We start from the raw sequence: 21,274 nt of genomic DNA, 5'->3' as shown, positions 1-21,274 counted from the left end.
TCTTAAACATGTGTAATCATAAACTGTATCTTCTAGATATGGAAATGTATCAACGCTTTGTTTTAAGGGAAACTGCAAATAAATAAGCTTAATTAATAAAGTCGGAAAGACTAAACACAAATTACAAAACTCATCAATTCTCTGAATCCCCCAAAACGAAAAGGAACAAAAAAAAACAGAACCCTTTGCATCTAAAACAACAACACAAGCTACATAGATTTTATAAATTTATTCATCACTGAGGTTCACATCAGAATCATTCTCCATTTCCTCATCTTCACTCTCATTTTCATCACCATGATGATTGTTCTCTTCCTCTTCACGTAGCCTAGCAATCTCACTCTGAGCTCGATCCACAATCCGTTTCTTCTGCAACTCCAAATCTTTCTGAAAATCAGCTCTCATCTTCTCCAACTCCTTCATTTGCTCCTTCTTACTCTTCTCCATCTTCTCAAAAACCTTCCCGAACCTCTCAACCGAATCCGCCAACATCTTATACGAAGCAGCGTCATTAAACTTCTTCCTCTCGTAATCAACCTCATCTTCCTCATCCTCCTCCTCTTCCGAATCACCAGGACTATCCATCATCTCATCAAACCCGTTCGACTTATCCAAATACACCTTAGTGTTCATAAACACAAACTCACCTGAATCAACACCACAAGCTAAACCTAAATCCGACTTAGGAGAAACACAAAGCAACATATCCAACTTGTTAAAAAACGCCCATTTACTCGAACCTAAACCCGATTTCTCAACCTTAATCTTCTCTTTCCTATACTTCCTCTTCAAGTTATCAATCATTCTCCTACATTGGGTTTCAGACTTCTCCATCCTAAGCTCCTCACTCACTTTCTCAGATACTTCATTCCAATCTTCGTTCCTCAAACTCCTCCTACCCAATTGCAAAAACCTATCCCCCCAAATCTCAAGCAACACAAACGCTTCTTGCTCTCTCCAGTCATACCCAACTTTCCCATCGCTTGGTCCAGCAAAATCGTAACCAGAAGCCACAGGTTTGTTTGGTTTCTGTCTCTTCAGAAACCTCTCATTCCCACGACTGTAACCTCCTCCTCCTGGTGGCTCTTCCTCGTCTCCATCGACTTCATCTTCGTCTTCTTCTTCATGGTAATACGCGTGACGCTTAGGAATGGGTCTACTATACATAGGATGACTCTGTCGATTCAAAGAGTAAAACTTTTTTGGGTACCCTGTTTCATCTTCGCTGTCACCCATCTTTTGAGCAAAACCCAGAAGAAGAAAAAAAAAAGCTAAAGAAGAGAAGAGAGATGAGATCTAGGGTTTCAAATCGGAGAGATCTAGGGTTTCAAATTACCTGATTCTTTTTTTTCGATCAACGGTGAAAGATCTTGGAGGGTTTAGCTTTGAGGAAGGAGAGGTAAAAAAAACTGAAGATGAGTTTTATTAACCATGGCCGTGTCTAGGGTTAGGGATTTGCATATTTTTTTGCCGGGTCGGAGTAGGAAAGCTACCACCACCGGTGAAAACATTGCTTCAGCCAGCGACGGAGTTTTTGTCGCGGCGTTCGGTTGGACCAATCCAATCCATTCGGATCAAATTGGGCTAATTTCAAAATTATGAATAGCATTAATAAGGCCCAATGGCCTTGTTTGCATTAATTTTATAGCTATGCTTGGTGTCGGTTAACTTGTTTAGTTATTATGAGTTACTAGGTTAGATCCGCGCTGTGGAATGTTTTATTTATTTATTTATAAATAAATTTGATGTTAAAAGTATAATTTTTTTTTATTTTTAAAATTAGTTTAACTATGAAAATTATAGTTTTCAAAACGATAAGATATAACAATGCAATGAAACAATAAAATAAATACAAACCTATAATGATTTGTAACTCTGTAATATCTATATATATATTTTTCAAGTATATTTAGCAAATAAATCCTGAAGTTGGCATCTATTTACAAGACTGCCATTGGCATTAATTATTAATTGATTTTTCATTTAATTAATTAATATTAAGTTTCTATTTTTGAAAACAAGATTTCCATCCTAAATAAATTTCTAAAACAATTGGAACCACTCCCTTTAACATTAAGTATTAAGTTTATAATTAATTTAATTAATATTAAGTTTCCAGTTTCACAAAACAATATTTTCTCTATACATAAATTTCCTAAACAATCAGCCAAACCAAGACACAAATTGATTTTCGATCTTGGAGAAGGATCCGTGGCCGAGATTTTTGATCTCAACGCATTGATTTCTCCTAAAATATATGTTCAAAATCAAATATAAAATATATCATTCAAAAAAACTAACGGTATGATTTTAAAAGGTAACAAACATATTTACCATTCAATTTGATATCTTATTCACAAATTTTTTTTATTTTGTATTACGTATTTAAAATAATTTTTACTTTCACGGGTTTCATATGATGAGTTTTTGCGGATTAAAAATATTTGAACATGTTGCTAGGCGGGTTTAGAATATAGAACCAACACTAAAACTGTTAGTTTATCTCATATATACTATAGATTTGTAATCATAGTTTTGAAAATTAACTTATAAATTATTTAGTATATGTACTACAAAATATTACACATACTATAACACATTCTTAATATTCCAAAAACAAAAAATTAAATACACATAAAAATATACACTAATATAGGCATATACCTCTATCTAGTTCTAGAGAACAAAACAAATCTAGAATTTTATATTTTATCTAATAACAAATTTAATGTAATTAGGTTATAAACTTTATAAAACGTAAGAAGAAAAAAAAATTCTAAATTAATTAGACAAAAAGTTAATTAATTGAAAATTTGAAAACTAAATAAATTAAAAATTATTATTTAAAATATAATAATTTATAATTTAGTCCCGCGGTATATCGCGGGTGAAATCCTAGTTTGTTATTACAAGCGTTTACATTTGAGTCGACTAAATATAATTTTACAATTAACTAATGTATTCTATGTTTTTTGGGATGTTTTTTCCTATAACTGGTTTTGGGAGATATATTGGTCTAGTTTAATTTTGAGATGTTTTTTTTGTAGTTTAAAATTTAATCATCTATAATTATATAGTTTTGATTAGTTGTAAACTCGTCAACTCATGTTCACAATAATCAATATTGCCTTTGAAAATTTGTGACTGTAATAAGCCTCTTTTCAATTTTTTGTTGGTTTTATATGGACCTGTCCATTTAAACACATTTTTGTGGACAGTAACAATTTGTTCAATTATATCCCCTTATTTCCTATATTACACACCACCAAAAGGGAAGACGGTAATAATTTGTTCATTTCTAATCTTGACCATCAAATGTGTTCTTTATATATTTGAAGAGAACTACATTTGGAGAAAACTATGAAGGCTAATAAGAAAAAACCTAAATGAGATGTATTCTAATGAGATGAAAACCTAAATGGTTCAGCCGCATTGGTTTAGCTCATTTCTTAAAATCCTTGATTTCTACCAAAAGCAAAACTATGTCACAGTCCGTCCACATTCTTAAATAAAACCTGTGCACCACAAGTGAGAGAGAAGATCTTCAATTGTATATAGATAAGTACATGTTTAGTTGAACTAATCAAAGAAATAAACAAATTAAATCCTCACAGCTAGGGTCAACATATTGATGAATAGAAGCACATGCTACTAATTTAAAGTAGAAGATCTTAAACTCACACATATGTAGAGAAATCTGCAAGTTAATATCACAGTTATAAAACATTAGCTACATACAGTATTTTCTATCTTTTTCGTTTCTTTTATCTCTTTAACTTAAGCTTATCAAAAAGTGATCTCTTATCATGTTCAACACAATTGAAATTTGTCAAGTGCTTTCCATCTCCTATCATAAAAGCAGTTCAATTGTAGAAAATGTGATTGACTCATGAAACAACCTGTAAGCGAGAAAAGTGGAATTTGTCATTAAAAAAACTTGCCTTATAGTGTCATAGTAAATTGTCTTTCCTTCTGCCATGGCCCACAGGAGGGAGTAATCAGGTCCAATATCAGTGCAATGAACCTGGAAAAACCCATGAGGTTGAAGAATGAAGAAGCAAGCAGAGTAACTAAAGAAGAAGCAATTCATTTGGAAATATAAGAGATGTAGAAGTTTAACCTTGACAAGAAGTTAAAGAAGGATGCATCGCGAATCTTGCCTGGATAATTCTGCTACGGAAAAGGCATTGATACAAAATAGAGTGTTAGAATATTAAGAAGAGAAAGAACAAAACAGAGTAAGAGACATCGTCTCTTCGAGAAACAAGAAGTAAAATATAAACTCTTTTATATATATCTGAAACTTGTTACCTTATTACATCATCACACACGCTTATAGTTATATACATGTGTTATGGTCGTAACCGTTCATCGCTGGATCTGATGAATATATTCTGGTGGATCGAAGAAGAAGAAATCCACCACAACCGATTGATCATCGATGGCGCTAACAGTAGCGTCGGATCTTCTCAGATTGGTAGAGAGAGCACATGGCTAGGATCAGCAGCACAGTCGGTCGATGGTTTAAAGAAGCCGAAGAAGAAGATTGGTATTACGGCGAGCATTTTAGATGTTTCACGGCGACGAAGAAAACAAATTGAGCAATCGATTAAACGCTTTTATGTTTTGTTTTGTCCACGTAATTAAAAAAAACTGATCTGTATTAATTGTCTTAATTTGATAGACTACTGATTTTTTTCTGAGGTGTCAGCACATGCTTCAAAGTTGAAGCTCAGATGTCATGCTCCGGAGAGAAACACCATCTTCTTTTATTGTATTGATTACGATTGGTTAACTTATTTATTAGCTATGGAATACGAAAACTGTTTGCCTAAACATGAATCAATGTTGTAATAAATTTGATTAAATTTTTTAAAAAGCTGTTTATTTTTCCAAATATAAATAAATCTTTTTTGGATATTTAGCTTAATTTGGATAATTTTGTTATTTGGTATTTTTTCTGGTCATTTGGTATTTTTGAGTATAAATTTATATAACTAATATTGTCGGATATATAAATTTATTTCAAGTTTTGGTCAAGTTTATTTGGTATTTGTGTGAAGTTGAGGTGCGGGAATACATCTAGACACAGACTTGTCTTATTTTATCTTGTGATTAGCTTTACATTTTCCATGCTTCAAGATTCAATATCAAGATAGTTTTACATATTTCTGTGGACTAATTATTATATTCCTTTTGTAGGTGTTCAAATACAGCAATCATTGCAGGGTTTGTGACAATATGTTAAAATCACTCAAAATTTAACAATCAAATCTCATAGAATCCATTTCATTTCCTTTAAAAAAAATAGAAAAATTCTAAAAACACAACCAACTCTCCTAAAAACTCACATAAATATTCCAAAGTCCTAAAATGTTAAAATTCTACCAAATCCTTTAAAATCTAAGTTGAATACCCCCTTAGAATCCGTTTGAATTTATGACTATTCGGTTTGATACCAAAGGTCCAAAACCAGATTTTGGTACGATTGCGGTACTGGTTTTGCATTTTGGGGTTTATGCCCAAACCTACTTAAATCTTCTATGTTTGCTTTTTATAAATGTGTTTAGTCGGAAAGTCCATGTGATGGTGTTTTTACTGATCACGCGTGAGATGGTAAGGCCCAAACATTGTTGATATTATTTTCTAATATCAACGGCTATTGTAGGTTTAAAAAAAAAGAAAAGTAAATATAGAGGGTGTATTCAGTTTAATATTTCAAGTGATTTGATTTTTTAATGAGATTTAAAATGATTTTGATGATTTTAGAGAAGTTGATATGATTTTTGTAAAATTCTTTCAAATCCCATCTAAAACCATGAGATTTTCTTTATTTTTAACTAAACAAATCTTCTCAAATCTTCCAGAATCCCTAAAAATCATTAAAATCCAAATCCACAAACTGTTTTGAATAACAGTGGATTTTAAAGTAAATTTTTAAATCATCAGTTGAATAACAATGGATTTTAAAGTAGATTTATAAATCATTAGTTCAATAACAGTGGATTTTAATGGACTTTTTAAAATCCATGATTTTTGTGAAATTTACCCAAATTACTTAAAATGTCAAATTGAATACATCCCTCGTAACTTAAGTAAGTAGAAAAAGAGAAGGAAAGATAATATAATATGACCGTTGAAACCTCAGATGAACAAATCTTGACCGTCATAAATAAATATACCTTTTATAACGCTTCAATCTTCTCAACTTCATCATCTTCACTATTTTTCTTGTTCTATGTTGTTGTTACTAACCTCATCAATGGTTGGTGGTGCGTGTGATATTTTCAAAATCCGCGACGCGTCTTTGATTTCATCGTTCGTTCCTAAAAATTGTGAATTCTAATTCTAGGGTTTCGTTTGATTTCTATCAATTGCATTGCATCGGTAGCTTTTTAAACCTCTTTCGCTTTGTTATTCCAAACCCAACGCGTCTCTGATTTTGCTTTCAACCCGATCATCATCGCTCGCTCGTCTCTGGGTTTGGTCTCAATTTCATCGGTATCGTTCATGTGATTTTCACCTCTCCCTCTTTTATTATTATTCTTCATAACGCGTCTTTGATTTCTCTGTTTTGGTTTCCTAAGAAGTTTCTTCTTCTTTCTTGCAGGTGTTTTGGATGCGAATCTATGATCTGATCGTCGCTCCCACTTCTCAATTTTTCACTCCTTCTACGGTTTTATTTATGAATTGTAATTTATACCTTTTGTTGTTGTAGATTGTGGTGGATAATGCTATGATCGTTCGCTGATTTGTTTTTTTTTTGTTTTTTTTGGATATTTAGCTTATTTTGGATAATTTTTTTATTTGGTATATATTTTTTGGTCAACTTTATTTGGTATTTTTGAGTATAAATTTATATAACTAATATTGTCGGATATATATACATTTATTTCAAGTTTTCAAGTGTCTTGTTCAATTTTTGGTGCGGCTAATTAAGATAAAAACATTTAGAATCCGTTCGAATTTATGACTATTCGGTTTGATACCAAAACCAGATTTTGGTACGATTGCAGTTCTGGTTTTTGCATTTTGGGTTTTATGCCCAAACCTACTTAAATCTTCTATGTTTGCTTTATATAAATGTGTTTAGTCGGAAATTCCATGTGATGGTGCTTTGGCTGATCACGCGAGAGTTTAATAAGCTGCACGAGCATGAATTGCATAACTCTCATACTGGGAGCCTCAGTTGCTGGAATATTAATATCATACTAGATATTCACCCGCGGTACACCGCGGGGACATATTTTACTTTAATAAATTTTAAAAAATCTTTATTGATTATATTACATATATATGTAAACAATATTTTATGTATTTGTTGAATTAACTGTAATTATGTAGTGTACAATTTCCATTTACTATATGGTGTGGTTTATTATATATATCCTTAATGTTCATTAACTTTTATTTAGTCAACAAATAAACTATTTTTTTAATTTTCCTATTTCATTTACAGTGTAAAGATAAAAATATTACATATATATTATTAATTTAAAATATATGAGTATAATATAATTTGAATTTGTATTATTTGTTGTTTTTTCCTATATTATGTTAGACTTTTGTATGTAGACTTGTGCAAGTCGATTAATTGATTCTTATTATGTAACAAATCAATTGATTGTTATTAGTATTGTTTTAAAATGTTAATATTAATAATAAATTAGCTTATAAAAACAATTCAATGAAAAAAAGAAGAAAAAATGGGCTCGTTCGGGCCCAAAAATATTGGTCCGACTGTCTTAATTACACGAAAAAAAAAAAAATTCTTTTGTGTCTCCACTGACAACCATCGATCTCTTTCTATCCGGTTTCCTTATCATCTCTTTCTATCTTGTTTCCTTATCATCTCTTTCTATCTGGTTTTGTAAACCTGAGTAAGCAAATTCCATTGTTATGATTCTTCATCGTTTTAATAGAAACGTACTTCATCCAAATTAAAATTTAGAGCTTTTTCATGGCCAATAGATTACAGATCTATTCCAAGTAATGCAATCAATCCAGGTAAATTTTTATGTTCTTTCAGTTGATATTTATGTTAATTGCTTCCGAATTTGATGTTTACGAGGAGAAGATGATTGGTTATTTTCATGCCGATTATTCGACGAAAGGGAAGAAGAACTCAAACAAAGGTTGAATTCAAAATCTCTCTCTCTTCTCTCTCTTGCGTGAGAGCAGGCGCAGATTTTTCCAGATCTTGAGAGAGATAGAGAGGGAGAGAATCGTATCGGAGAAGAAGAAGAAGACGCCGGAGGAGCTGAAACAATGATTACGATCCTATACCTTACAGCTGTATCCACGTATTTCAGCTACGGCTTGCTCTTTGCCTTTGGTCAGCTCCGCGTTTACTCCCGCCTTCTCTTCGATTGGTGGCGCACCAACAATCTCCAGGTTCAATTTCTTCATTTCTTCTCCTCATAAAATCAATCTGATTCTATTGTGGCGGCGTTGTTGAGACTTCTTTACTAATTTGTTGTGTATAGGGATACGCACCGATCTGCTTGGCGCATGAGGATTTCTACATCAAACGATTGTATCATCGTATTCAGGTTTCTTCTCCAATTGCGGTCCTATCCCATCAACTCTCGGCCGGCTTACGAAACTCTGTCAGTTGTATGCTCCCTTATGTAACCTCTCTTCTTTTAGTACGTTCTTAATAAGCAGCCTAATTATCGTCTTTAGTTTCCTTGATTGTGTTTGTCTTCCTTAAAAAGCTATTCGTACAAAGTCTTGTTACATTTACCGGAGTCAGAAAGTAGTGTGGTGTGGCCAAATATATGCTAAGTTATTTTTACTAAATGAAAAGGTTTTGGTCTCTAGGAGATTAGGATGTTGTATCAGATAGTACCTTTTAGTACTCTGTGGAGAGTTTTTAAATGGAATCTCCACAGAGTTAATATGTATTTTACTTACTAATTCTTCACATTCTAAGGTTAATATGTATTTACTTATTCGTGACATGGTCGTTTGCTATTGATGATTAGGCGTCTCAATAACAATAGCTTATCTGGAGAAATCCAAAGGTCTTTGACTGCTAGGCCGCAACTGCAAGTTCTGTGAGTGTAATTTTGTCTCTCTCAAATTCCTTTTCTCAAGTTTCTGATTATTGTTTGACCAATCTTGGCATTAAGTCAGAAAATGACATCATCTTCAAATGCAGGGAACTAACCGCGAACAATCCTCTCACTGGAGATATTCCTGTTAATGGTTCCTTTTCACTTTTCACACCTATCAGGTTTACTGAAATCCTATTTTAAATCTTAGTGGGGAGGTCAGAAAACACACCAATTAATTATTTGAAAGTTGTCTGCAGTTTTGCCAACACCAAGTTGAAACCCCTTCCTGCATCTCCACCGCCTCCTATCTCCCCTTCAATCTTTATACTATGTTATACTCGTTAGAAAGCTAAGTACAATTCATGTTTACAGATTGCTTAAGAAACATGGTTATTTTTTAAATAATGTTAATGAGACATGGTGTACTTTACAGGGTAGATTGAAATTCTAAGCAATCTCTAATAAAAGTGTCAGTAAAAGTTCATCAATTTGAAAGTTAAGATGGTGAGTAATTGATGATCCTGTTTAATTTCTCCATATTTATTGTTAAGGAGACTGTTACTCTCTTTATATAACTATTGTTGTTTGTTTTTCCTGAGGGTGAAGTTCAGAGGCGTGTGAAACTACTGAGCATCTTCAAATTATTCCAGACTGAGGTTAGTATCTATCTCTTTTTTAGCTTTAGTTAGTATTACAAAGTTGATTACGTTTTGTGAAATCAGTTTTAAAAAGTAAAGTTTTTTTTCAAACAGTTTAATAGGAAATGACTTGGCTTTCAAATAATTTTTCTTTAAACATCCAAAAACGTTCATAATGTAAATATAGTGAACTCTTAGTAGCAGATGTTTTACGAAAAAAAACCAAAGATTACAACTTAAGTAAAATATAAATGTTTCTACAACTGACGTGGATTATGATTTGATTTGTTCTATGGGTTTTGAATGATTGGTCTTATTGTGTAAGAAGTACCTGCATTTTTAATAAAACATAGTTATTGTATGAAAGCTACTGTTATTATTGTTTCCAAACAGTAAATGAAATAGCTAGTAATATAGATGGGTCAAATTTACCTTTGTAGAGGTTGTTGACTCAGTATATGTTTTGGAAAACCTCCTTGAAAACAACATTAGTTGTTTGCTTCTGAATCTTCCCCTCTTTTTTTAGTATTAGAATTCTCAAACCTTTTTTGGATGTAACTCTAGACAATGCAACATAAAGTTGGCCATGAGAAAACACAGGTTTAGGCAAGTAAAGTCCTACTTTCTCTAGAGATTGCCCTTGGCTTTTATTGATGGTCATAGAAAATGCAACAGAGAGTGGAAACTGTCTTCTACGCATCTTGAAAGGGAGTTTCGTATTTGAAGGTGTAAGGTTTATGTTAGGGATTAAAACTAATTCACCACTTCTGTCTCCTGTTATTACTCTAGCTTCCACTATGTGATTAGCAAGTTGAGTAATCTGGAGCCTAGTTCCATTACACAGCCCCCCTTTAGGATCAATGTTCCTAAGTAGCATAACCGGCAAACCAATCTTCAAATGTAAAGCATTGTGTGGCAAACCTGAGAGCTTGATACTGTTTAAGAAATCTGGAGTGATAACCTTGTTCAGTGAATCTGAGTCAGTTGGATCTATACTATCAGCACTTAGATAGATCCTTTCTTCTCCTACAATAACAGGAACATTTAGTGATTACTACCAGTAGTCGCAGAGTTAGAGATGACATGAAAATAAAGCCAAACAATAGTCTAATTTAAACGTTTACAATACCTTGCAAATGTTGTAGCATATACTGGTTAATTGTATTGACATCATCATTGGTTGGTGCTAAAAAGCTCTCTTTTGAAAGAATTTAGGATCATTGTTTTTGTGCATCTCTGTTGGATCTCCATAGATTTCCTTACAAATTGCTGCTACTGGATTTTCTGCCTCTGTAATCAACAATTCTTCTGGAATATCTATTAGTGCCTCACCATCATTAGGTTCATTAATCCTACCATCACCAACAGCCAATAACCAATCTGAAAATTCTTGGATATCTTTAGCTTCATCAACACTTAATTTGTCTGACAGCAGTAGCATGTTTTTAGTCAATTTTAGGACCTTGCAGTGATCCCACAGATACGAAGCATTAAGTGATGACATCACAATTTCTGCCCTCCCTGCTCCATTTATGACTGGAAGAACTTGTCTAAAATCACCTCCAAAAACAACTACCTTTCCACCAAACACCTTGTTATCTCTGCTGTTTATAATATCAGTGAAGCTTTTATCTAGAGATTCAAAACAAAACTTGCTCATCATTGGTGCTTCATCCCAGATAATAAGAGATGCTTCTTTTATCAACTTAGCTAGATCTGACTTAGGCTTGATTTTGCAAACAGAAAATTCATCAGGATTCAATGGGATTGCAAACCTTGAATGTGCAGTTCTACCACCTTCTAACAATAAAGAAGCGATGCCACTTGAGGCGACAATAAGAACAATTTGTCCTCTTGATCTAACAACAGCTGCTAGTGTTTTCCACACAAATGTTTTCCCTGTTCCTCCAAAGCCATAAACAAAAAAAACCCCACCTAAATCTTTGAATACAGCCCCTGTGATCTCATCGTATACACTTCTCTGCTCAGTAGTTAGCATTTGTACCCATTCAACATGCTTTTCTTCCAAGTAGTTTCGGTCATATCTCATATCATCAACAATTAACCGGTTGGAGTTATCAATACCTTCTCGTGAAGGTTGCGGGAAATGTGCAATATCTTGGAGCGTTCCACCATTAAACAACATGATCATCTCTATTTCTTGAAGAGTACAATTTTTAATCTGAGCTTCCGTGAGAGTTAGATCTGCATTATGAAAAAGTATTAGGCTTCGATCAAGTTTCGTATATACATAAGGATATTTAACAAATACATATTATTACCTGGATTGTTGTACTCTTCTCTCTTTTTTGTCTCTATGTCCTCTGACAAAAAGTGCCACGTTTGTAACCATACATGTTCCGGTCTGGCAAGAGAATCTGATAGAAGCAGCATAGCAAAAAAGTTTCTTATATAATCTCCAAAACAATACTGACCTGCTTCAATGAGACCGTCAATAAAAACTTGATCATCATCTAGAATTCCTCTTGCAAAACATGCTTCTTTATAAGATTGATACACAACACCATTAAATGTTTTGATACCATCAAAACTCGTTGGACCTCTGACAATGTTAAGCAGAACCCTAAGATAGTATTCATCTTCCATTTTTCTATGAACATATTTTATACGACCCAAAGAAAAACCTCTTGATCTCTTTTTCCACTGCTTATTCGTTCCATCCCAAGTAAAATATGCTGGGATTTCAGCATAAAGAAGTTCTCGAGCTCGTTTCCCATTCTTTCCAACAGCATTTATCCTATTTAAAGTCAACCATGCCATGAACATTGAGTCTTGATTAACTATACGTTCCAGAACATCTGAAATATGAGCTTTTGCATCGAAATAAGCAGGTTGCTTCCCTTCGACATGAAAAGTCAGTCTCTGAACTGCGGTAGATCAATTTTGAATTGGAAACTTAAAAATCCTCCAAATTGCTTCTGACGCAGATACATATCTAAAGAGAAAAAATTAGGATAAAACAAAGTTAGTAAGTGATATAATATGCAATAAGAGGTGAATATCATAGTGTATAAAAATCACCTGCAGTCAAACCAATCTTTTATTTCATTCTTCTTTTTCTCAGACGTATCTGGTGCTTGCGCAGGAGTCACAGTTTCGTTAGTGGTAGACTGATTCACAGGCTCAACAATAAATGTAACACGATCTGGGCCTTTGTTGATATACTTAAATAAGTATTTGATAGAACCAGTCTGGTTGCACCATTCCACATTGATATGAGCTTGATATTGAAGGGAAAGCTTCTTATTATAAGGCACCACATATCTATTGTCACATTTAATACCACCCTTCTCAACATAGTGTTCTGTTCTCCTCCTTCTATACACTGGATAACCATCACTACCAACTTTGGTAATATCTTGATGCTTTTTTGGGTATTGCTTTGAACATAATCCATCCACCATACAGGGTGAATTCTTGTTCGCTGCACCACATGGACCGTGAATCATAGAATTCTTAATTACTTCATAGAGCTCTGGTTCTTTCTCTTTATCTGGAATCTCTGCAGAAATCATCTTGTCGATGTCATCAGCCGTAGGTAGCTTACTTTGAGAAGCCATAAATAAGAGAATGTGAGCATGTGGCAATCCTCTTTTCTGAAATTCTACAGTATACATAGCTGCAGTAATATAATCAAAGTGTTATTAGGATCTGAATAAACATTTTTTATGCTAACTTAAGTGAATAATATAAGAGAAAACACTTACAGGCTACCGTCTTCCCAAGCATATTTTTTTGTGTCAAATCTTTCATTAAAGAATCCAACTTGATTTTGAAAATCCTAGCAACAATATCTGGTCTATCATCAGCACTTAAACCTCTTTCTTGGCAATATCTGGTTATCTCAGGCCACTTAGGATTACATGTAAAGGTGATGAACAGGTCTGGAAATCCGTAATGTTTACAGATTGTCATTGCATCATAGTACGTTTGAACCATATAACGCGGTCCACCGGTGAAAGATGATGGTATACAAATTTGATTACCTTCCTCACCCATAGTAGTTGTTCCAGTTGCGGCCGCCTCTTTAATTGAGCTGTAGTTCTCGCATCTTAGTTTGGATTGATTAAACTTGATATAAGATAGTCGGTTAGATTCGATAGTTGTATAAGCATCACAAAGAAACTGCTGAAACAACCTTTTTGAACACAACAAAGTATGAGACTCGTTAGCTCTCTCTTGAATCCTGAATGCAAACCACTGTCTCATGCTAATACACTTCTTTTTCTTCGAGTTTGCTTTCTGATAACATTTCTCAATACCAGGCCTGAAACCATCTTCACCATAGCAGAAAATGAGAGGATATTGTAGAGCCAAATAGGAGATATGAATTTGACTTATCCTCTGTAAGTGACCAGTACTCTTCTCTTGAATGACTATATCACGGTCAGGCATTTGCTTTTGGAAATCCCCAGGTATTAAAGCAGCTACCTCTGATGATGTTGGCATATTGTATATCCTTCCATCAGCACCTTTGCAATCCGCAACAATACACATGTGAAACGGCTCATTGTTAGTAGATTCAAACCTCTCTCTAGCCGACCTAAATATTTTCACATAGGGGTTGACATCATTCAGCATTTTCATAAGGGCTTCGATGACTTCTTTTTTTAGTTTCTATTTCCCTGCGCCTGGTTTTGAATTTTTCCCCTTGCTTTATACAAAAAAAAAACACAAAGTTTTAAATCATAACTATATTTAAGTTATAAAAAATGCATCAATAAAAAAATAAAACATAGAATGCTTACTTGATGACAGTCGCTCTATTGTCTACTTCGTTTTCAGTATCAACAATATATAGTTGTGAATACTTAGCATAATCACCATCATCTGGCTTTAAACTACCAATCAAATGATAGTTTCCTCCTTGCAAACGAAACATGTTTGGCCCTTTGCCTTTTGGTATAGACTGATCCACCTTTCCACCAAGAGAAGTCATGGCAAAAATCATATTAAAAATTCTTATATTCTCTCTGTAATTTCTGCTCATTGCATCATTCCCTTTTAGTAGTTTCTTGATAAGTTCTGGAGATTCTTTTAAAAAGGGTAATTTAACACTGCCTTGACCACAACATAGTGTAAAGGTTGGGTCCTTCTGGTTACGCCTTTGGTTTATACGCTCATTAAACCACATCAATGCACCACAATACTTACACTTGTATGTGGCATCACCATTATCAAGATAATATGTTGATTAAAACTTTTTGATTGGGTTAAAATGAAAGAATATAAGTAGGCAGTCTTGTAGTTAGTTTACACATTCGAAATTGATACCTGATTTATTTTGCTTAGCTGTCGAGGTGTGGAGATTTTTTACCAAACGTGGGCAACCTCTTTTCTTTGGTTGAGACATATTCGAATTTGCTGCTGCCTGTTCGATTGTTTTCTTCAACATTTTATCCAGTCTATCCATGAATTTCGCATGTTCTTCACTTCTGCTACTCTGTTGTGATACAATAGTAGGTTGTTCTGTAGATTTCTGCCTTTCTATATTAGCTAATTCATCAGTTTCAGTAGCTTCATCGGAATACTGATCAGTCTCATCGTCAGTCAAGGTGAGATAATTGTTCTGTTCCATGTCCGTTTCACTGTCAGTTGAACTATCATTGTGGACATGGTCGATGCTTTCATCATCAGTGCAACTATTTTATAACTGTTCTTCCATAGTTGCAGACCCTTGACCTAATTATTACAAAAGTTGTAGTTTGGTTTTCTGAAACTAAAGCTAAAAAATGTAAATTAATGTACTTGCAAAAAAAAAAAAGCATATGAAAGTAATATCTTGCATAAAAGTTGTGAATGATGCATTTTCAAAATCTTCTTGCAAGTTTCTAATTGGAAGCATATGAACTGGATTGCCATATTTTGATTGTTTTTGGTTGCTTATACATGAAGTAGCAATAGCAGATTGGTTCACTTGAAAACAAAAATCGAAGAAGTTAATATTTAGATATGAGTTGGTAGTGTAGTTTAATATTTGGGATAAACATTTAACCTTTTTCTGAATTGATTGTAGAAGGAGATGGAAGTGTCATCGTGGGAGCTTTCTCAAGGTGGAAGGGTGGTAAATTGGTGATGTTCGCTAGTACATCTCTTGAAGATTGCGGACATATATTAGAGTTGGGGTGTACCACTGAAGCCAGGCCCGATCTTGCACTTGAACCTGGTAAGTACATCAAAGGACCTTTCAATCAATGGTTGTGGCAATGAAAAAAAAATATAATTTCTAATCAAAAATCGGGTAGAAAGTTAGTTTTAATTGACCGATACCATTTGTTGTTTGATTTCCAGAAACTGAAGGTTGAAATGAGTTTGGTGTCATGAAATGACCAGTAGGATTATTACTCAGGTTGGTAATGTCTTTTAAAACGCTAGTAAAAGCTTTTTCAAATTCACAGAACCATTAGTATTGCATCCACTTGCTTGAGTTATCTGACTGTTGGGTATAGAACTCTGAATCAAACGGGGTTTTTTTGATGGATTAGAAGATGAAGGCAAATCCATCGTAGAGGGTTTTTTTGTTTTTCATGATTGATTTAGAAAATGGTAGTAAGTCAAATGGTGTCTATGATTAGCGTATAGCAATGACTTTCATCGGTAAATCTGTTTCTATATAGAAAGATTGTGTAGTTATAATCATATATTTTCTTGTTTAATAGATATAGAAAGTCAATGTCAATTACAATAATTTAGGACATATATATGATATAGAGAGACTAATTAGTTTTCAATTGGATCATTCTCTCTTTAGTGATGTTCCATAACACCTATAATCCAATTTGATTTTATTATTTGTCATCAGTTAGTGACGTGATTGAATAAGTTTGAGCATTTTTTTTTAGTTGATACTGTTATTTTACATTTTGTCAGACCATACATAAACGTGAAAAGGGGATGAAATACATATTAATGTGATAGCAAGAGGTTGTTTAATTAAATCCAATAATAGGTAAGATGAGTTTTTAATTTTGTCTTAATCGGTAAATGATGTGTGTTTGTCAGGGGTTTTTCCCATATGGTGAGATGATGAACTGGGGTGAAACATGCGGTGATCAAATTCTACAACAGAGGTTAGTTTGCTATATATCTTTAGCATCATAAATAATTTTATGGTAAAGGGTTATTGGTAGATAGAAATGGTTAATTATGTAGATAGGATGGAATCGAGTAAGTTAAAATGAATGAAAAATTTAAAACTTTTATTGAAGCAACTGAATTATTTTTGATAAGAGCTGCGAAACAGCACTTATTTCAACCTAACCATGTGATGTTTGTAAGAAATAACAAACTTAAGAAGTGTTCAAATGAAAATGGGAAAAACTTAAAAACGAAAGCACAACTGAAAATAAAATGCTGCCACGAATCATTCCTTCTTTTCAACCTTGATCTTAACTCCGGCCATCTTCTCTTTTCCCTCAATGACTGAATAGGCCACAACGCTTGCATGATAGACACCCTTCTCTTTTCCAAGACCATCTTTGTCGTTTGATAGTTCAGCTTTTTCATGAACTCCTACAGCTCCAAATTCTGGGTTAGACTTTTCTAAATCTATAGGTTGAATACAAAACTTTTTAGAAGTTGAGTTTTGATCAGCAGTCCCTTTATCAGAGGAGTAAACTTGCTTGGAGGATGGAGTAGTAGAATTGGTAGTCTGAGGACTGTTTTCTAACATTAGAGGTCCCTACAAACATCAAATACATTGTTATAACAATTAAAGATATCCATGATTTCAATAGTTTAATCAATTACCTGGTCACCAGATACAGTAGATGTTGCATTAAGAATCTCAGATGAATTTTCCAACAGTTGTTCTTCGATTAGGCCTTCTTTCAAGAGGACTTTGGAGACCTTGCAGTTGTCTTTTCCATCGTAGATGTTTGCTTTGTCAACATTTACCAGAAAGAGATAAGTCTTTCCAATAAGACTTTTCACTGGATCAGGTAAATTTTCAGGATCTGAGATCTACAGGGCAATTAAAATAAAATGATAGTTAGTCTTTCTATATAAAAATACAGTGATTAGGATTTTTTAACTGAGATTATTATTATCTGATGATATACTAACCTCATCAACTGAACCATTAAGAATTGATGGGGCAGACTGACCAATAAGCTCAGTGCAAATGAATCAAACAACAGTAGTTTTGTCTCAGTCCATGACTTTAGCATAGAGCATAAACCTAAAATGTATATGTAGTAATCAATATAAATGGTTTATTTTAAACATCTAAATATATATACTTGCAGAAAAAGCGGATAAATAATTTGAGTGTAAAGAGTTAATTACCTTGAAATCACATTAGTGACGACAGTATTGCAAGTGTCACACCTAAACCTTGGTTTTTTGACTTTGTTATTCGACCCATTAGCCCCATCGTGGATATGGGTTACTTTCTTATTGCAAGAACGACAACTAATATAGTACCAAGCCCAGTCTGTGTCAATGGCGTAGATTGTGCAATGAATCCTTGCCTTTCCAATCTATAGATACATGTTATTCATCTGTGAGCTATTAAAACTGTGAGAAACTTAACCTAAGCTTTACATACCTCAAAAGAATTTTTCAACTCTTCAATTGTTCTCCTAGGAAAATCTTCTGCATTTTCATCTTGAACAGCAACCATCCCCCACCTTGGTTGTCTCTGACGATGAATGAGAGTTATGCCATCATCAGGGATCCTGTAAAAATACAATTATATATTTAAAACTCACTAATTATGGTAAGAGAAAAAAATAGAAAGAAATCTTATATGATAGAAGCATCTTACGCTTGTCTAAAAACATCAACTTCATGGAATAGTGGGTTCACATGGACTTGAGAAGCATCAAACGAATTAGTCAAAAAGTGTACACCTAATTGAGTTAAATCATAAGTAACACAATTTTACATATGTTAATGATAAACAATTTTCAATAATAAAATCTTTATACCCTTGTAGGATTTTATCTTTACAAATCTAAGAACACAGACGATGATGCTTCCATCAGAGTCTTGACAGGATGTAAAAACGTGCTCGGCCAATGAACCCCATAAGGTACATGAGATTCTCTCATCTCTATCAAATAAAATGAGTAAGTTGGATTAGTGATTTCAGATATTATCCCCCATAATATTCATATATTTATATTAGAAAAAAGCCTTACGTTTCATCACGAAGCTCAAAAGCAAGTTTCTTGTTAGGCTTATTATTGGCTTCGAGGTCCTCCAATTCACCCAAACTCACAGTTTGACCAATAACCTCTGCATAATGAACAATATAAGGTATATAGAATATTTAATAGAACAATTGTAAATAGATACTTACCAACAAATATGTGTGGATTAGCTAACCCACTGTGGATATCCTTAAACTTAACCAAGGTCAGGAAGCTAGCATCTGCAACAGGGTCATTGTCCATGACCATGGTTCCATTGATGAATGACATCTTGTAAAGATGTGTGGTTGGTCTGAATTGACCACTTGCATAACTAAGACTAAATGTCTCAATGAAAACCCAGTTACCAATAGTAAGCCTATTCACATACTTTTTAACCAAGTCCTTCTTCACAGATGCATGAATCTTCTTACTCTGAAAGAATAGAAAAGATGGATTAGTAATAGTAAAGTATTGTATCTCGTAAACAGAAGAATGAAGGTCAAAAGATGCATTAGTATTTAATCTTACCATTGAATCTGACAAAACCAACTCTAGCGTTTCACCAGTGTTTTCGGTGTTTTGACGCCATGAATGGATGACCTTAACTTGAACTCTCCATGCGGTTTTGAAGGGTCGAACATCTTTCAAAAAAGCAAAAGTAGCAGCCATATTGTTTGATTTGTGTAGATGTGATTGCTTATGGACCATAGAGTGTTAGGTTATAATTATTTATAGGGAACGTATTAGGTCGAGAACACATTTTTACGATACAAAAAAAAAAATCTTTCTTATGATTGGATTAGAGAAATAATTACGTGATTTGTTATTTATGGTATCTTTATGGGATATTATATATACTGATTTGTAATTTTGTTTAGATTGATTGACATGTAAGATACGTAATTAGTGGGGAAAAATATTTGGATATCACAAAGTTTCAACACAAATCTCGGATAGGATCGGCGAAGAAGGCAAGTAAATCTGTGTTTAATTTATATTTAATTGTTGAATATTCACATTTAACTCTGTTTCGATTTATTGATATGTAAGATACGAAAATGGTGGAGGAAAAGATTTGGATATCAAGAGGTTTCAACACAAATCTCGAATAGGATCGGCGAAGAAGGCAAGAAAATTGATATGTAAGATATAAACATTTGGGGGAATGTTTATATTGATCACGATTAATCTAGTGGGTATAAATGAAATGGGCTTGGACTTTGATCTGTTAGTGATGTTTAAATTTCGAATCCAGTCTGTTTTTTATTTTTTAAAATTAACTCAATGGCAATCTTGTAAATAAGTCTGAAGTTGAGGATTTATTTTATAGATGTACTTGGAAAATGTATATATAGATTGTTACTTTATGATTCATTTGTTTTCAAAAAGTGAAAAGTTCATCTAAACAGTAAATCACTAACTGATAGTAAAATTATGTAACGTACAAATTATAAGATTGAAATCATATTTTTCTAATTGAGTGGACTAATAGGGAAATGCCAGAACTCTTTAATTAATACAGTACTATATGTTTGTTTAGTATAAATAAATGAAGATTGTGCTTATTGCCAATGAAAATGTCGACCACGCTTCAATGTTGGTGTGCAATTATTATGCATCAGAAAGGAAGTTAGTATAACCTTAATTATGGAAATGATGGTAGTGATAAGTATCATAAATAATTCCAACGAATTATCTACTTTTGTTGCATGATTGCATCATATATCAAACTAGGTAATAACCCGTGCTATAGCACGGGACAAAATGTTTATTATGACTTGAAATTATTAATACAATTCATTAAATATAGTCCGTAGTGGTGCAGTTTAAAGATAATAGAAAGAAAACCGCTGCCTTCTAACTGCGGACCATTTTTATGTACAAATAAACTTGGTCCTTTCAGGCCTGCTGGCAGGCCTGTTTTTGGGACGGTCTAAACCGCTGACGGATTTGACGGCCCTGACCGCAGTCACCATTCAGATCCTAAGATTGACATAGACACCTTTCCGTTCTTATAGTAATTAAATATGGCCTCTAGCCTCCACTCGAAGGTATCTAATAAATATTTTTTTAAAATTGTAAATTTTTAAGCTTGGAAAATTAGATTAAACCAAATTTATAACGAATATAACGAATGTACCTATTTTACTGAATAATTAATAAAATATAATAGTAGGATTTCAAAGACAAAACGTATGTGTGAATCACATTAAGTAAACGAAACTAAATATGTCTATAAGAATGATAAAAAGTATTTTGTGGATTACATAAAAAAATAAGGATTTATAAATTTATTATAACGTGAAATTAAATAGGAAACCCTGCAAAAAAAATATATATATATATGATTAAATAATTAAATGGAAGAACAAATAAAGTTAATTGAAAAAATGGAAACAAAGTAAAAACAGAGTCTTAC

General features: G+C 33.2%; 2 protein-coding genes, 2 long non-coding RNA genes and 1 pseudogene across 53 annotated transcripts; 1 reads left to right on the top strand and 4 right to left on the bottom strand.

Annotated features, from left to right (window-relative positions):
• Positions 1–56: 56 nt before the first annotated feature.
• Positions 57–1,571, bottom strand: LOC104746991 (trihelix transcription factor ENAP2-like). The gene is made up of 2 exons (XM_087489563.1): positions 1,337–1,571; positions 57–1,236 (listed from the first exon to the last, which is right to left on the bottom strand). Exon 2 carries the CDS (start codon positions 1,234–1,236, stop codon positions 229–231), a length of 1,008 nt encoding a protein of 335 aa, XP_087345689.1. The 5' UTR covers positions 1,337–1,571; the 3' UTR covers positions 57–228.
• A 6,205-nt stretch (positions 1,572–7,776) lies between these two features.
• Positions 7,777–20,243, top strand: LOC104746988 (uncharacterized). 50 transcript variants are annotated; one of them, XR_015582867.1, is made up of 16 exons: positions 7,879–8,007; positions 8,115–8,394; positions 8,487–8,616; positions 8,988–9,059; positions 9,164–9,238; positions 9,317–9,563; positions 9,659–9,715; positions 15,236–15,273; positions 15,735–15,884; positions 16,010–16,067; positions 16,721–16,788; positions 18,657–18,752; positions 18,899–18,979; positions 19,079–19,225; positions 19,734–19,826; positions 19,906–20,243. It is a non-coding gene; the product is annotated as an uncharacterized LOC104746988 (long non-coding RNA). The 50 variants fall into 50 exon arrangements; XR_015582862.1 differs by having other exon boundaries at positions 7,920–8,007; positions 9,666–9,715; XR_015582843.1 differs by lacking the exon at positions 15,236–15,273 and having other exon boundaries at positions 7,777–8,007; positions 8,487–8,609.
• Positions 10,008–15,296, bottom strand: LOC147926708 (uncharacterized; annotated as a pseudogene).
• On the bottom strand, positions 16,897–18,601 carry LOC104746986 (uncharacterized; the record flags this gene model as incomplete). The annotated part of the gene is given in 6 exon segments (XM_087489560.1): positions 16,897–17,399; positions 17,468–17,680; positions 17,783–17,897; positions 18,005–18,198; positions 18,267–18,396; positions 18,486–18,601. Coding segments are annotated over 6 exon segments (1,086 nt in total), but the record flags the coding sequence as incomplete, so codon positions are not given.
• LOC147926707 (uncharacterized) lies at positions 18,644–19,556 on the bottom strand. The gene is made up of 3 exons (XR_015582892.1): positions 19,384–19,556; positions 18,862–19,287; positions 18,644–18,773 (listed from the first exon to the last, which is right to left on the bottom strand). It is a non-coding gene; the product is annotated as an uncharacterized LOC147926707 (long non-coding RNA).
• Positions 20,244–21,274: the final 1,031 nt, after the last annotated feature.

This window comes from Camelina sativa, chromosome 15 (genome assembly GCF_030686135.1).
Source record: "Camelina sativa cultivar CO46 ecotype springtype chromosome 15, ASM3068613v1".
NCBI lineage: Eukaryota > Viridiplantae > Streptophyta > Magnoliopsida > Brassicales > Brassicaceae > Camelina > Camelina sativa.
Note: the sequence above shows the minus strand (reverse complement) of the source record. Positions and strands in the feature narration are given on the sequence as shown.